Source organism: Pteropus medius, unplaced genomic scaffold, assembly GCF_902729225.1.
Source record: "Pteropus medius unplaced genomic scaffold, Ma_sr-lr_union100, whole genome shotgun sequence".
Classification (NCBI taxonomy): domain Eukaryota; kingdom Metazoa; phylum Chordata; class Mammalia; order Chiroptera; family Pteropodidae; genus Pteropus; species Pteropus medius.
The window spans coordinates 2163296-2181548 of record NW_024354499.1 but is presented as its reverse complement, the minus strand read 5'-3'; the positions used below and the strand labels follow the sequence as shown (position 1 = coordinate 2181548).

The 18253-nt window shown below is 38.4% G+C and overlaps 1 protein-coding gene across 11 annotated transcripts in view; it reads right to left on the bottom strand.

Moving 5' to 3' along the window:
- Positions 1–18253, bottom strand: part of ANTXR1 (ANTXR cell adhesion molecule 1) — a 233380-nt gene that overhangs the window by 155317 nt on the left and 59810 nt on the right. For all 11 annotated transcript variants that reach the window (XM_039852461.1, XM_039852454.1, XM_039852452.1 and 8 more), the window contains exon 9: positions 6819–6879. In XM_039852461.1, the coding sequence (XP_039708395.1) occupies positions 6819–6879 (61 nt within the window). The remainder of the gene's footprint in view (positions 1–6818; positions 6880–18253) is intronic.

Here is an 18253-nt window from a genome sequence, read left to right as displayed (position 1 = left end):
TTGTAGGACTTTAGGAAGGAATTTCTACTTGAAAATGGTCTTTGATCTAATCTTTTGAAGGTACATATTTTAAAAGTATCTTTAAGACATACGTTCATTACAATTCTTTTGTCTCTCTTATTTATTCTCGATTATAATTTAAGCTTCCTGATCATAGAGGCCATCATTTCTAAATCTTCAGAAATTTTGACTGTGTCTGACCCAAGGCTGAGTCAGTCTCAATATAAGTTCATTGAATGAATAAATAAATGACATCTTGGTATAGAATGGGAATAAAAGAAAAGGACAAAGTGGTCATTTTTCAGGTACCAGTCAGATCTAATCCTTTTTATTTTCTGCGAATTAATAAGGCTAATGAATGAAAAGATGTTCAACATCATTAGTTGTTAGAGCAAGGCAAATCAAAACCACAATAAACTATCACTCCATACTCGTTACAATAGCTATAATAAAACGGATGGACAATAACAAGTGTTAGTGAAAAAATTAGAGCCCTCATACATTGTTGGTAGGAATGTAAAACAGTATAGCTGCTTTGTAAAATAGTTTGGTAGTTCCTTAAAAAGTTAAACACAGAATTACCTTATGACCCAGAAATTCCACCCTTAGGTATATATATCCAAGAAAACTGAAAATGTAGTTCTACGTAAAAATTTGTACATATATGTTTAGAGTAGCATTATTCATCATAGGCCCAAAGTGGAAACAGACCAAATGTCCAAACGTGATCACTATGGAAGTCTGACAATGGAATATTATTCACTCATAAAAAGCTATCAAGTTCTGACACATGCTAATACATGGATGAATCTTGTAGACGTTATACTAAATGAAAGAAGCCAGGCACAAAAGGCCATATGTTGCATGATTCCATTCATGCGAAAAGTCCAGAGTAGCAAAGCCATAGAGACAGAAAATAGGTTGGTGGTTGCCCGGCTGCAAAAAAGGGGTAAGTAGGAAGTGACTGCTTTGACTTTCTTTCTGGGCGATGAAAATATTCTGAAATGAGAGAGTGGTTATGGTTGTACACATTTGTGAATATATTAAAAACCACCAAATTGTACTTTTTACAAGGGTAAATTTTAGATATGGGAATTTTAGCTCAATTAAAAAAAATTAAGGTCAGCGAATAGTTTGATAAACTTATTTCATTCTGTTCTCTCCTTTTCTTTTTCCTTTTTTTTTTGAAATGTGGAACACATAACTTTGAGAGGACCTCAACAAAGACTGACAATCGTTCATTGTATCTGGAAATGGCACATCTGTATATTCTCCATTTACTCTGGTCACCCAAGACTTTTCTGAAAAATTATTGATAATGATATTTCATCTCATAAGTGAGTTTGAATTTGCTCCTCTATTAGATGCTTAATGTAACATCTAAAATATAATATACAGACTAATGTATATTAAATGCTTTCTGATGCCTAAATTATTCTAGAACTTTAAAAATTTTATAGCTATTTATTTATAACAGCTTTAGTGAGGTAAATAACTTGCATATAAAGTATATAGCTTAATACATTTTGACATATATGTTTATAATCATTGGGCAATACCACAAGTAAAAAAGTGACCACATCTATCACCCTCAAAAGTTTCCATGTGTCCTTTTGTAATTTCTCCCTCCTGCTGCTCCCCACCACCATTGATTGGCCCTCTGTTGTTATGGATTTGTTTCATTTTCTAAGATTTTATGTAAATGAAATCACGCAGTAAGTAATTTTTTTTTGTCTAACTTCTTCTACTCTGCATGATTATTTTAAGACTCATCCATAATTATACTGAGATTTATGGATAGTCTATTCCTTTTTATTACTGAGTATTATTTATTGTATGGATAAATTACAATTTTTTTATCCATTTACCTGCTGATAAACATTTGAATTGTTCACAGTTGTTGGCTAATAAAATAGAGCTATTATAGACATTTGTATGGAAGTCTTTGTCTGGACATTGATTTTTTTTCTCTCTTGTATTATTACAATACCTAGAAGTAGAATGGCCAGGTGATATGGTAGGTGTGTGTTTAATTTTTTAATAAACTGTAAAAACTGTTTTTCAAAGTGATTGTTTCATTTTAGATTCCCACCACAGTGTATGAGAGTTCCTCTTCAAACAGAAATATCTTTAAATGAACAGGAAGTTGAAGCAGAGAATTAAACAATTCATCCAGAAGAGGTACTTAAAAGCCAGGCATGAGTGCTTTGAAAAACAATGAAAAAAGAAAGAAAGAAAATCACCGTTTATGTTGCTTAAATGTATCTGTTTTAAGCACCTAATTTCCAAACGGAAAACATGAAGCCTAAAACTACCTTTCTTTTGTGATACTTTATCCAGTTTTATTACAAACGGTGGGAAACAACACAGAAGGAATAATGCTTCTGAAATGATAACGTGAGGAGCTAATTATAATCTCCTTCCATTTCTGGAGTACAAAAACTTCAAATGTGGAGCAGTTGGCAGGTTGCACACTTGATTCCAATTAGTTCTTTCCTGGAACGCTTGCCTACATAGTACATTGAGAGCCATTCAAGTTTGCAGCCAGCTGAGTGGGATCAGAGGAAAACTGTGCTTAGGCAACAGGGTGCATTTTCTAGAGAGGAGCTACACTAGGCAGGGCCAGTCTAACAGTGGATCAATTCTCATTACACACAGCCTAATCTGCAAATGTTTTTAATTAGGAACTTTTAAAAAGAGTCTGTATTGGAAGGCAAGCAGAATTATTTAAATGCAGATAATGTCCAAGGTGCTATAAAGGCTCTCCACACAGCAAGTTTAATTCTCTGCTTCTGTTTTAGAACAGGGGCTGTAAATACAGTGACAGAAGCTCCATGCTAAATGGCAATCTTATGCTTGGCCTGAGTATTGGGTGATAATAGGGAGTGGTGAGCAAGCGGTATGGTGAACTGGAAAGAGTACATACTTTTAAAGGGAATTTATTTTCTTGCAATAAATACAGGCCCAGTGTTCTAGATCTGATTTTTCAAGAAGGAATGAAAATCCGAATTTTTAGGTGAAATCAGATTTTTAAGTATTAGCAATTATTTGAGGTTTCTTTTAAAAAAGCAGTGTGGATCAAAAAGAACGTATGTGTAGACCAGATAGGGATTGTAGGCTACGAGTTTATAAATTCTGGTGATGGTTTCCAGGTCTATCACCTCTTCACCTAAGGACACACCTTTGTCAATGCCATTCTTAAAATATGGGACTTGGAACCATGGTCTGAACTTGAAGTAGGGCATAGAATTAACTCTTTTGACCTGGACACTGGATGGCTATTGAGGCACCCTAATATTACATCAGCCTTTTTTTTTTGGTCAGAGGCATTCTTGTTGGCTATCGAGATAGCTACGCTTTTCTGTTTTTTTTTTCCCCATATGAATCTGCTTGTATGTGAAACTGGCTGTTTGAATCCAAGCTCAACATTTGCTATTTGTTCCATTAACTTTCACTTTGTTATTTGCAGCTCAATGTATAAAGATCATGTTGGATCTCGGTTTTGTCATCCACCCAGTGTATTATCTCTCTACCTCTCTCAGAGCTCAATTTGCTGTCAGAACCACGGGTGTTGTTGAGTTGTTGCTGAAAGCCAGCTGAGATCATTGCCTTGGGGGAATGCAACTGTCGGCACAGAGCTGACAGACCTGGGTGGGCTCCACACCAAAGGTGGCACTGGAGGCCAGTGAGGGGAAGTCATTCGCAGAGTGAGGGAAGGAGCTGAGAGGAAAAGTTTTTGATGAAAGCAAGTTCTACTTTTTTTTTTCCACAGATCTGTCTAGGGCTTAGTCCCCTCATTATACTTAGAGATATGAACATCAGTTATTTTCTTGTTTACTTTCTCTCCAGCACATAGTGAGTTAATTAATTGTTTTACAGGTACTCTAAATTCTATCAATGTTCTCTCAATTTTCTTTCAGTAGAGAAACATTCAGGCATGTTTTTCTCATCCAGATATACTGTTATCAACATCATAATTCTCGCATTCAGTCCTCATTAAAATGATATCGATGACAATAATGTCACCTTGTTTTTTGTTAACAGTTTATGCTTTTCAAAGCACTTTCACATAAGTCCCTGGATCCTAGCAGTACCCTAACGAAAATCACAGAGCGGGTATGTCTAGGTTTACTTGGCAGGATTCATAACCATGGACAATGAAATGGGCTCCAGTGCTTCACGAAAGCCGTACTTCCTTCTGAGAATGATCTGCCATTGACCTTCGAGGAAATCCACGGAAGAACTTTTGGTGTAAGGATATCTTTTGGAAGTTTCATTTTCTTCTTATTAAAGTTCTTCTCTAGCCAGCATGTTTTAGCCATTATGATTCTAATTCAAGAGAGATGGGAGCTTGCCTTTTTGAAACCTAGGGCTTGCTTCCATCACTGTGTCTTGTATTAATTTTTTCTTTATAAGAAATAAAGGAAATAGAATTGGATAGTTTACTCCAACACAGGAAACTACTGTTTGTCTATAAAAATATGCAATATTTCACATAAGCCAGAGATTTAAAAAGTATCTAAAGAAAGGTTCCTTAGATTGGATTGGCCCAAGATTTATCTATTTTATTGATTCTACCAAAGAAACAGCTCTTGAAAAATTTATCAGTTTAATTGCTTTAACTTTTTAAAATTATTAATGCATTTTTATCTTCTTTTCTTGTATTTTTCCTTGGCTTTTAAAAAATATCTTTTACTTCATTGTTTATTTTTCTATTTAATAAGGAATATATTCAAATTTATGAATTTGCTAGGATCAGTTCTTGTGAACACTGATATTTCTGTGCCATATTCTTTTTATATGTGTGACATTTTTATTGTCTTGACTATCTCAAGTCTTGAATATCTCAAAGGTATGTAAAGGAGATTTTGGTTTACTAAACTTTGATTCAAGAACTATTTAGGAAGATGTTTTTCTATTGTCTAGGTTGAGATTTTGTTTTTATTTTGTCCTTGTTCTTTCTATCTTTAGCTATTAGTTTCTAATTTTGCTTCGTTTTATTTAGACAATTCAAAGGTATGCTAACTTCTTAAGGTGATGTGAAAGGAGTTAATATGACTCAAATAAACAAATGTCAGTACATTGTTTGTTGAAGGAATATATGAATCAAGGCATTCAATCAACATTAATTGACTACCTGTTAAGTGCCACATCCTCTGTTAGGCAGTGGGAAGTGGAAAGAAATAAGAGTCCTTATTTGTCCTCCAGAAGAGGAATTGATTATGCTAATGAATTAACAGAAGTATATTCTTTGTCTTTAGACTCTATGACTCAGTACAAGATTGCAACACATCCAGTAGGATTGCTAAACCACAAGGCTGGGTTTTCCTCATGAATTAATAACAATTAACAAACTCCCTTGTTTTCTAATTATTTTAAAATGAAGGAATTATCAAAATTTTGGAGGCAAATTACCTTAAAGCTAATGACTCATAGTTGAGGCTCCTCACTGCAAAGACCTCTTACAAGGCCCTGGTGCTGGTTCATGTGCTCATTAGCTTTAGTCAGATAGGCAAAGGTAAGATTTTTCAATTCCTTTTGTTAAAGAAGTTCTCCTGCATCTGTTCCTGTGGCAATCACAACTGTGCTGCCATATGTGTTGCCAGGTAGCAATTTATTTAAAGGTCAGTGGATCATATTTGTTGATTGCTTTTCTTTTGGAAATTTACACATATCTCTGAATAGTTTAGTCACCCAGTATTGTTAACAACTTTATATGTTTACATATATACCTGTTTCGTTGTTGGCACATATTATTCAGTGCATCTAACTCCTTGAAAGTTTTTCAGCTGTTCTAGCATATAGCCAAGAAACTGTAATGAAATCTTTAAGGAATTACTTCATTTATATCAATAAAATTTTCCATAAAGAATCAAAATGTATAGTGTTTGAAAAAGCCTAAAAGTTCTTCCTCCATGCTTATAGGGTTGCCTGATGTATTTTCTGTGATAAATTAATAATTAGCATTGGGTATTTTGAGAGACTAGAAAGGTGATATCAACGGTGACCTCTCAGTGGTGAAAGACTCAAGCTTGTGCAACACAGGAATTCACGGGGAGAGAATTTACCTTTTTGTTTCTCCAGCACCTAAGACGGCCCCTGTCATTCAGTATGTCCTTAACAATACTTTTTAAATAAATAAAAGAATGCTGGGAAACCTGTCAGGAATCCTATAAAAAGGGCCATCATGGTTGAAGTTTTAGGCAGTCTGTTACAATACAAAATAATAGCAAGACCCCAATCTGGATCAAGTAGAAAAAATATTGTAACTCAGAGAAGGTTGATTCTTTGTATAAGTAGAGACTTCCTATATTAATGACAAAACTATAATGGTCCTTTACTTGGACAATTGGGGTTGCCTACACAATTGTGAGGAGGACTGGTAGATCGAGCAATTAATTAAGATCAATATATTAATTATGGAGAGAGGCCAGAACCAATTAAATAATTAAATATATCAACCATTCACAGGTGGCCTATGATCACTGTGATCACCTGGTATCTGTAGGGCTGCCACGAGGGAGGGTTAGACTCCACTTCTAGCCAGGTGATGATGTGTAGGAATCCAGTATTTCTGCAATACTCTCATAATTAATCCCATAGAAAGAGAGAGTTTGGACAGACTTTTTCAAAGTTTCAAACAACTGACATGTTGCTTCTTTCTTATCTTTTTTTCCTAGTAGCAAATATATCTAACAATTTCTACTCTTTCCACCCTCCTCCTTCCTGACCTGCCTCCCCTGTTTCCCATCAATAAAGTAAACACGTGATTCAAACTCAAAATATCACTTGTATGACAGCAGTTAATTCCGATTTACCTCCTGCACAAATGGTGGATGGTTCAGCTGCTAGAATTTCGATGCAGGACTTCTTTAAAATCTAGGAGGAGAGGAAATCAAAAAGTCAAAGCACAGATTACTTTGTTAAAACAGTGAAGTTGGTTTTGCCTTTAGTTTCCATAATAGGAAGGTTCAAAGACATTATGCTAAAGTGGGTGTGTGGGCGTGGAGCGACATCTTTACTAGTAGCATTAATGTCGAACATTCAATAAGTCAACAGTGTGTCAGATGCTTCTGGGTATCCCAAAAGCCAGATGAATTATTCATTCATTTGTTCTTTTGGCAGATATTTTTTGAGTCTATGATACGCTGAACCTAGTTATGAAAAGAACTGACATCTCACTGGGAAAATGGGACTTACACTTAAAAAGATAAATAACAATGGCTGGTCACATGCACTAGGTGCCAGGGTGAGGGGGCAGACAGCAGGAGTTATAGAGTTCATAGGGGGAGGTCACCGAGGCGTGGGACATTGGGAAGAACTTCATGGAAGAGATGGGACCTGAGGGTAGGACTCAGTCAAGTGGAGAAGAGTGAGTTAGGGGAAGGTTGGGGTCCAGGCTGGGAATGGTGTGAGCAAAAGTGAGAAAGTAGAAATACATAAATCTCTTTAGCTGGAACAAAAGAAGCATGAAAAGTAGAAAAAAAAAAGAGTGATAATAGGTAGGGTGGAGATGGCCAACACTCTATAGGATCATTTTCCGATTGCCATACTCAGAGTTTTCTTTTTGTTAGAGAAATATGGAAAGATGTTGGGGAAGAGGGCTGTGAAGGCTGCTTTGTTGTACCCTACTCTTCAGGAGGACGCCCTAAGTCTTAAGAGGAAATGCAGTCTTCTCCCCCAAATAAGAGTTTACAGGGTTGAGAAGAGAGTATAGGGGGACCCCATGACCCAATGGGGAGTCCATAAGGAAAGCTTCTTCTGGCCAAAGCTGAGTGTCTGACTGGTAAGGTTTAAGCTTCTCTCCACCATTTACGAATTCCATCTCTTGTTGAATATTGATTATAAAATGTCAACCAAGTATTTTAAATAAGTGTAGGACACTAAGTTAATTTGTCAAGCAAATGCAGTATATTTTTTGGGCCTTACTTAATTTGGAAATTGAGATGGTTCAGAGGGCTGAAGGAAATCATTTCTATTAATGAAAAGGGTATTTGTTAGGAGAATTAATAGTGAAATTATAAAATTTAAAGTCAGCAAAAGAAAAGGTATCTTTTCACATTGGGAAACACCTACTTATTTGCACTGATGTATTTACTTACATATTCTACTTTGTTCCAGCTTAAGTGATACATACAACACAAGTTACACTAAAAAAATATGACACAATAAATTTCAAACTAGGAGGCGATGGATTAAAGGAAAATAAACGGAAGATAAAGTAAGAAGTGAGAACAGCATAGAAAAAAATATACTGTGAGGAGCTTATTTCCTTGCTAGGAGTGGCTCATGGATTTAGTTCTAAGCTTTCTAGTAGCACATGAGGACAGACAATATTTATGAGATTCTCAATCTGTAGAATAAAACAAGCCAGTTTCTCAGAAGAAATAATATTTACCCATTCCAGAGAGAAATCTGGGCGTCCTCATAGAGAAGCAATGTGAAAGGAAATGAACAAAATACTTCAGAAATCTTTCTCTGATGTGCAGATGACAAAAAAAATGAATTCATTGAAACAGGTTCCCTCACAACCATGTATTTTAGGTAACTTTATATATCTGAAAGTCATAAAAAAGTAATATTTTTTTCTGACAGTTCTAAAATTCAGATTTCTAGCTACTTTCTCTGGCATTCCTTCTCACTCTAGTACAATCTAAAGGCATTTTCATACTTTGATTACAGAATTTGTTTTCAGCTTCTACCTGAGTCCACAGTAGGAAGCAATTTGTTCCTTTTTGTCAGCTTTTGCCTTATTTTCTCAGCTTCTGGCTTACCCACCCACCCCTGCCCCCACCCTCAAACACAGGAGCAGTCTCAGTTCCCTGCTAGTCCCCAAACTTGTTTCAACTGTAAAACGATTCGCATGCACCAAACTCCTCACACCCAGTGGCCATCTCTGTTGGAATCAGTGGTCCTCACACAGCTGGCTCTGGGACCTGGTATCACCACTAGCTCCTGAGTTCCCTTCGCTGTCATTCTGACTTGAGATTAGGGACTCCAAGGATAGATCCTGGGCATCCATATTTCCCTGCTGGCTTCTCCATCCTCCCCTTTCCTATGTTTGGTCCAGTCTTTTAGGTCTCTTATGTATGCAGCAATGTCCTCAGACTAGGACTCACCAGGATCCTGATGTGCAATGACTCATAACCCAGGTGACAACTGTCTGAGTTGAATAGTGATGATGATTGTTCACCCTCTCCCCCCAATTTGCTATCATTGGGCTCTTCCTGCCTGAAGGGCCACCTCAGCCAGTGGTTGCCATGACTAAGGGAGGTAGACACCACCTTCAACATGTCCTCAGGCACAAGTCTCCAAACAGGCTACACTGGAAGAAACAGAATTAACCCATGTGGAGAAACTTATTAAACAGTGGCATTAGAACAACTACAAAGCTATCTTTTGATGTTTTGAATACAATTCCTAAGGCATTTGGCATCCTTTAATAAATTGTTTTATCATTCACAACAAAAGATTTCAAAACAGTCTAAGAATAAAAATTGAGCTATTGGATCTATCCTGTCCCTATCCCCAACTCCACCAAAACACATAAATGAAATATTTTCACCCATGTAAGTTTTTGACTTTGAACCAATGTTTTTGAACCAACTCTAATACATAACCAGAGGTCAGTAAAGGAAACACCCGTGAATCTCTGACCACAAAGACACACTAGCAGGGTTTGTCATAATAAACACATGTTGTATTAGTCTTTCAAAGTGTCTGCAATTAGCTGATAAATCTAAGGAGTGTATGAAGGGCCAAAAACTGTCAGCCAAGTGCTGTGATTCAATCCAGTAAAAACACAGCTTTCCCAATCTTAATTTAAAACATCTGGAAAGGATGCACTGTAGCCAATAGAGTAAAATTTATCAGTGAGGGGGATGGGCAGGATTTGTCTGCGACTGTAACTTCTATTAGTCTGAAATGTCTGGTTTCAAAAGGTAGGAAGTCACAATGGCACTGGGTGGATTTGGGGGGGGTGGTTCCCTTGGTTATTAACAGGCCAGACTGTATGGTAATCAGTCTGTCTGAACTTCCCCAGACAGCAGATCAGCTTAGGGACTGGAGACTGGATGGGGGTGGGAGGCAAAGGATCTGTCCCCCACTCAAGCAGTGGCAGCCATGGAAGAGATGTGACCACAGCACAGGAGAATTGCTGAAGGGAAATCACTAGATGAAGTGGAAGGGACTCACACAAGGTTGGGTGATGTTAGAGGTGAGAGTATGATTAGCTTCTAATGGAGACAGGCTAAGAATATAATATCACGTGCTTCAAGTAAAATCCAGTGTGAGAAGTTGGGTCCTGGCCCGGTTCCTGTACTTACCTGACCTATGGTCCTTGACAAATCCTTTAACTTTTCTGAAGCCCAATTTTAGGGAACAGTTTAACATACTGAGTAATAGCTTGGAATCTGGAATCAGATTGCTTCCGGCAGTTCATTCAGGAGCAGTGTGACCTTGGGCAAGTTCCATAACCTCCTTGAGTCTCTGTTGCCTTATTGGTAAAAGTGGGATAAGAATAGTAGCTACCGAATGAGGTTGTTGAGTTGGGAATTTTAAATGAGATAATATATAGGTAAAGCTCAAAGCAGTGCCTAGAATTGGATAAGTATGTCCTCAACAGCAGCAATTATTATTAAGGACTTGAGCTCTAGAGACAGATAAAGATATTCAGATGGGTGCTGAATAGATTTATGTTTAAATCCGAGCTCCACCTCTTATTGACCCTGTGGGCTTGGATAGTTATTAAAGCTCCGAATATCAGTTTCCTCTTCTGTAAAATGGGGATAAGAATAAAAACCTGACCTCAAAGGGCTGTATGAAAGCAAATGAATAACAGACTTGAATACAGAGATATTTATTTTATAAAGTTATTTGTACTTAGATGGCAAAATTTATATTGGATTGTAGAGTGAGGTAGAGAGTGAGTGAGATTCAAGGAAATCTGACAAGGCTTTTGTTTATAGACAGAACAAACAGATGCAATTGGTCAATAGATAGTTATTTAACAACCATCGGGCCACAAGGAGGACATGCCCTTCATGAAAATAAGGCACTAAGAAATGTGTCTCAGAACAACCTTAGTAGTAAAGCACTTAGGAGAATGTCTGACATATATTAAACCACGGTAGCTGTCACTACTACTTTTGTTATTATTGCTAGTACTGATTTTACTCTTGGGCAAAGATAGTAGCTCATATAAGCTTGTATCTCATCACCCACCACTGGCCTCGTGCATAATTTGCTGAAAGAATCTGAAAGATGGCTAATAATATTACCTTGCCACGTTTTGGACAGATGTCAAAAAAAAAAAAAGATACATGGGAAAGCATGTTTGAAACTCATAAAGAACTATAAAAATGCGTGTTGTTACTGATATGGTTACTTTTACTGATATGGTTACTTTTGCAACATCGCGTTAGATTGTTGGGGGAGTAAGAGAGGCAGCAGATGTAAAAGAACTTTGCCAAGTAATAAGAGCTATTTAGTATATTTAAAGTGAAATCTATTGTATGTATGAGTTTATTTTTTTGGACTCTAAAAATCTAAGGTTCTTTCTCACAAAGTACTCAGTTTATGCAGAGATTTCTCAAGAATCTTTAATGAATTATAAGTATTTACATAGAGTTATTAGGAACTCCTTCCTTACCACAGGCACACCTAATTTTTTCCCCCTAATTGTCCTATCTCCTTCTCCAATGAACAACCAATCTTTATTTACTCGGCCATTTTCTGTTAGAGGATTTTTTTTCTACGTGTTAATAAAAGACCACCCTCTTTTATCCGTTCATGGTATAGGGCCTTTTGCTCCACACATCTTTCAGAGCATGTTCCTTGGTGTCTTATTTATCATGAAGGACACATTCTGCTTTAAAGATGTCTGGGGCTTAAAGCAGGGCTGGCCCATGGGTGGTTAACTATCTCTTGACCAATTATATCTGTCTAGTTCTCTAAGACAAACTTAGCAGTTTTCTTTAACCCCACCACTCCAATATGGATTTTGCCACCAAAACCCTGGTGATTTTACCAGTGAAATATTTCTGTACTCACCCACATTTTAGTATAAATTACCAACCTTCAGAGAACTTGTCACAATTTATAATTATATATTTATTTTTTGATTGTTGGGTCATTGTCTCTCTTCCTCCTTAGACTATAAACTCTTTGAGAGCAAAGACTGGATTTGTTTTTACCCACTACTATATCCACAGTGCCTAACCTGGCAGATAGTAGGCACTCAATAGATATTTATTGAATAAATGAATAAATAGCACAATTTCTATGTGGTTTCATAAACTGGCAGTATAGCATACTATGTATTGGCTTTCCTTCTTCCCTGTAAATATAATCTCAGGGTCTTATGAATAAAAGGCCATATGCCGCATCTTGCAACACATCCCTCTTCTTATTAAGCATGACCATATTTGGGGACCGCCTTCCCAAGAGGCCTATTCCAACACGCTCTATGCTGTTCCTCCAGGTCAGATGCTAAATGGCTTATCTTTTGTAAACAATAATGCTGTGACCGTATCATGTCTCCATGTCCAAGATCTATATTGGCCTGCTTTGTAAAAGGCCTTGATACCTTTACTTGGCAAAAAATGTAGAGGTCTGTGCTTGGGGGGCTGGGGCTCAGGCTCTCACAGAAGGGCTACATACATTATTTCAGCTGACAGCAGAACACATATTGGATAAGCCTGGGACCATTGCTTTTAGTTTAAAAGGTCAGGCAACTTGGTACACACAATTGTCTCATCCATGCCTTCAGGACTGTCAATGTTTTCTCCCTGAATTTTGAAACTATAGCAGGTCCTCTAATAACGTCATTTCATTCAACATTGTTTTGTTATAATGTTGATAAAAGGCTGTAAAAACTTAACTCTTGGTTAAAAACTAATCCATGATTAGACTGGTTTCAGTATATGCCGTTTCGCTGCAGTTCCAATAAAGAACCTATTGACAACGTTGAGGACTTACTGTATTCGTTTTCTAATAAAATGCAAAAAGAAAAAAAAATAGTCACCTTTCTTAACTAAAATCCACTCTGTACTTTAAACCAATAGCCACTTATTAACTATGGACATTATCCTCGATCCATGTCAGTTCTATGGAATCTGAATTTAAAATAAAAATTTACTATTATACAGATATCTTTCTAGCATTCATTTATGATTTCATGTATATTCGTACATTATACCAAATAGAAACTCTAACATGCAGAAAACATTTTTAAGGATTTACTGAATTTTAGACAATAAAGCTTATCCTCAAAACATGTGAAAGTTTTTGTCTGCATGGGGGCACCCAGCTCACTTAAATAAAATGCTATTCTTCTCTCAGTCAGTTTAACACTTAGCGAGAGTCTAGCATGAAGGCATAGGACAAATGAGGTTCTGAAACTGAGGAAATTCACTTTTTTCCATGAAACAACTTTCCGCTCGTGTTTTCAAAAGGAAAACTCAGATATCTGTGAACTCTGAAGCGTGGTTTACTTAGTAAAATGAGCTTGCAGGCCCCCTGAGCTGATCCCGCAGCATTTCAGTGGATTTGTTCTAAATTGTGCTCCTGCTTTTACGATGGATCTTAACAGCTTCTTAGATATTGGAGGAGAGCTGGGAAAGTAGGAGTGACCTAAGGCTTAATTGAGCATGCCCTTCTGCAATCTTTGCAGCCTCTTCAAATTATGGGATTTTTTTTTTTTTTTTTTTTTACATTTTGACTTTTTAATAAGCTGAATAGAAATAATAGCTTAGTTGAAATGCCCGGCCTGGATGTTTGCAAAGTCTGAGTCTAATTAATGATGGCTGAGGCAAACAATTTTTAAAAAAAGATTTTCCGCTCATTACAGAAACTGCTGTTGATTCTATTTATGTTTCCGGGCCTGCTAATGTGTGTGGAGCCCAAAATGCCATCTTTTATAGATATGGACTTGGAGGAGAAGGCGGGGGTGGGGAAGTTGGAGGACTGAGGGGATTTTACAAGACACAGAGGCCACAGAACTGCCACTTGCCATACAGTGTAGGTCATGAAGAGTATGCAGCCCTCTGGGACGCTTTACTATGAATAAATATGCACAGCACGACATTGGACACCATGGAAAATACAACAAATGGGCAATCTCTGTGATCACACAGTTTAGCATCTGACCCGGAGGAACGGCATAGAGCATGAAAAAGATCCAAGAGCCAAGCAAGTGGTTCCAACAATTGATGCTGCTGGAGTTCCGGGCAGGGAGAGTTTGTGGCAGAGGAGCAACCAGGGCAGGCTCTGTGGAGAACAGAAGACCGGGGCAGGACCTTGAGACAGGATTCAGATGGGGCAAAGGAGGAGAAGGGGGCTTCCTCCAAGCAAATAAGCCAGACTGAAAAGAAGTGCTGCTGGTGCTGAAATGACCCTCCTCCTCTGAGAACCCTGGAAAGAGAACTTGTTCAGTAAAGAGAGGTACTTTCCAGGACTGTGGGAATTTGATGCAGGGTTCAACTGAGCAGTTCTAGTGGGCTCTCGGAAGAGCAGGTGGAAGGGAAGGCCTGGAAGAAAAGGCTATGCCTTTTGTCACAGCTCTGCTAGGATCTGGGCCACATTAGGAGCTACGTTTCTTTCACCTTCCATGAGTGGAGGGGAGAAATGGTTTTCATAAATCAAATAAATATATATATACACCATGGATGGAACAGATTTACTCCTCAGTTTTGCTGATCTTACAGCTTCCTTGATAACAAGGGTGTTCATGCCAAAACTTGCAAGAAATCCTTGCAATTATAGTTGTTTGCTCAATACTTGTTGATCAAACATGCAGAAAGCTCTGTGCACTGACTCATATTAATAAGAAGTCCAATGTAGGCTCAAATATTTATCCCAGGGTAATGCTCCTAGATAAAGATGGCTAGGTGCCAGTAACTGGGTTTCTTTCTCATAGACTGTGTGCCTAGTTCTAGGCACCACCCTCAAATGCACATGAAGCGGAGACAGCTGGGAGGAGGAGGAGGAGGAGGAGTTGGCATTTTGGTAAGCAGGCTGAGTGCTCGGAGTCAAAGCTGCAGACCTGTTTCAGTGTTATCTGAACCCAGCTTTCATGCAGTTTCCCGTTTCACTGCCTGCAGCACTTTCGAAAAGGCAATCAAAGACCTGGAGCCTGGTGGGACCCTTGCTTCATATTTTCACTTGAGGGCTGGCGCTGCACTTAACAGTTGTGGTCAGTGGAAATTCCCCCAGAAGCCACAATAGCAGAAGGCAAAGGAATAGTTTCTTCCCTTAAAGTTTTACTGGCTTAAAGGGCTACAATCTTCCAACCAACCAAATTTTGTCTTATAATTTTATCAGCCATGTTCTGTAGAAGCAAGTAGGAATACTATCCTCAGATGTGGAGTCCTGATCAATTGTGGAGGGGAAGATGTTCTTTTTAGCCTGTGTCAGGCTGCCAGCTTCTCACAACTACGGAATTTCACCCACTGAGCAGAAATCAGGGTTTTCAGAGTGCTCTCCACCTAGTAGTAAAGGCAAAGAGCGCTCCCACCCACCCCTGGTGCACTCAGGTCAGACCACACGGGTTCTGGTCTTGCCTCTGCTGTAACTATGTGAACAGCATCAAGCCATTTCACAATTTGGGTTGTCAGTGTCGCCTTCTCTGAAATGGAGCTGCTCTTTGGCCTACCCACATTACTCAGTAGCATACTGTGGTTATTCTCCTCATGGGAGTTAGAGACAGACCTGGATCTATTCTGGATCACTGCCCATTGCTAGTGGCCTTGGGCAGGTTAGCTAATCTCTCTGTCCTTAAGAGTATCTGCTTCTGTAGGAGTAACAACATCTACATTAAGTCATGGTCTTGAGAATTTGATGAGATGACTATGTGGAATGATTTGCACGGTGTCTATCTAGCACATAAGAACTCACTAAATGGCCGCACTTCTTATTTTTACCTTCTTAAGGAAATAGAGGTGAGAGACGGCATGGGCACTCAAGTCAATCCCGCTCTTGTGCTCTTGGGCAGGTTATCTGAGATTCAGTTTCTTCATCTATAAAATGGGAATAAGACGATTTCTCTCACAGGGATTTTATGACTTTTAAATGAAATAATATTAAATGAGATAAAGGAACAACGTTTGGCCCCTATTTAAGTTATCTATAGCTATTGATTTCTTTCTGTCTTTTCCCTATGGCCCATCGATGGGAGACTAAGATGGAAAACAGAAGAGAGCACTTTAAAAAATAACACATTATACAGATCTGACACATAAGGACTTCTTCCCTTAAAACTGAGAGAATTGAGAAAGAGTGAAAAGCCCAATACATGGGAGTCAGATTGAGAAGGCAGAGAATCCGGGAGCTTGATGAATCTAGGCCCTGGGATCCAGTGGTGATTTTTCATTTCCTCATTCACGGCCAAGTATCGTGGTAAGAGCAGGAGCTCTGAAGCCAGACCCGGGTTCAAATTCTCTACTGCATCATTACGAGTGGACAGACTTGGGGCAGTTTATCCAGCCCTCCCGCACCTCAGTTTCCTCACCTGTAAAGTGGGGATAACGAGTCCTCCTTCACTGAGCGGTTGTGGAAGTGCCTAGCAGAGGAGCTGGTGCAGGGAAGATGCTCAGTTAATCATAGTGATTTTTCTTCTTCTTTACGGGTCTTATTACTATTGATCCTGAGCATTTATCTATTTGTCATCTAAAGGGGATATGGATAAAGCGCCACAATCTCCAGATTCCCTGATTTGAAGCATGATTGTTCTATCGTTAGACTTCGTATCTGGCTGTAGTTTCTTTCCCACTGTCCTTATAGTTAAATACAATGACCTTCAAGGCTCCAAGTGACTTAGCCTCTGCTTGCTTCTTCACTTCATCTTCAGCCATTCTCCACCCTAGGTACTGCTCTCCTTATGTTCTGCTGTGCACGACCCTAGGGCTCTGCTCTGCCAGGGTATTCTATCCATGCTCCTCTGATCCATAGCTCCATTTCATCCTTCAGGTTATCTCTTCAAAGGAGCTTAGGTTCGTCAACTCCTTTACTCTTAATCTCAGTACTGTAGTATGTTATTTCTTTTATGCCATATATTGCAACTTTAATTATACGTATTTATTTACTTGTTTTTATGTGTCCCTTCAACTAGATGGTAAACTTCCCCAGGGTAGGGTCTCTGTCTGCTTTACTTGTAATTGAATGGCCAGAGCTCACCATAAAAGGTTTTTAATGGGTACTCAATGAGTGAATAAATACTAGAAAAAATAAGTTCATTATGACTTTGTGAACCATTTGAGCTTATTGAAAGCTGCCCTGAACTCTTATTTTGCATAATTAACCCAGTCCTATTTTATTATGAGAAAATAATCAGCTGCAAAACAACATCCATGGGAACAAACTGCAACAGATGCTTCAGAGGGGAAAAACGAGAGCTTTCTTTTCAGTATCCAGAAGGAGAAATGAACCTACTTCTTAAAAATAGGAAGCCAACTTTTAGGCCATAATTATTTCTGTCTGGTTTGAGAAAGATGAGCCCTGCTGTGCTCGTCCCTGTTTCTCTGCAAGCAAATTAACAACTACCATAAATATAGGTTTAGATATTGAAAGGATCGTAACCGCGAGCATAACTCCCAGATAAAAGCTCCTAAGAATGTAATCATTCAGCTAAAAGTTTGGAGTCTCAAATTATTTCTTTTCCCCTTTTTGGGAGACAATTTTGCTAAAATTTCTTAAACATCTTTAGAGTTATTTCCATTTGGGTGTGGGGAGAGCTTTATAAACATCCAAGCTCAAGTTGAGCTCAGGCGAGCTGTTAAAGTCGAAATATATAAGGAAAAGAATGATTTATGTAGATAAAAGATTCAAATTATTTGAGTAGAAATCAACTCTTGAATGATGTAGGCACATGGCTCATACAAACTTCTGATCAGATATGCGTTGTCCCTGTTCAGAATCCAGCCACCTGAAGGCAGGATTTCTGCAGTAGCCTCATGATTGGGCTTCTGCCTCTGGATCTCCCCAGTCTCCTTCTATGTACACACTGCCATCAGATTCTCTTCTTAAATATCACTTGTTAAGTGTTCAAAAATGTTTCAGTGATTACACCTAAGTGGAAGTTAAAACCTCTTCAAGGCTCTTGTCAATCTGATTCCGATCCAATGTCTCAGCTAATTTCCCATTACTCCTGACTCCTTTACCCAAACTCTCCCACCAGACAGACGGGTATAATTATTGTCCTGGGAATATACTTTGCTTCTTTCCAGCCTTTGGGCTGAGGTCATGCCATCTCTTCTCT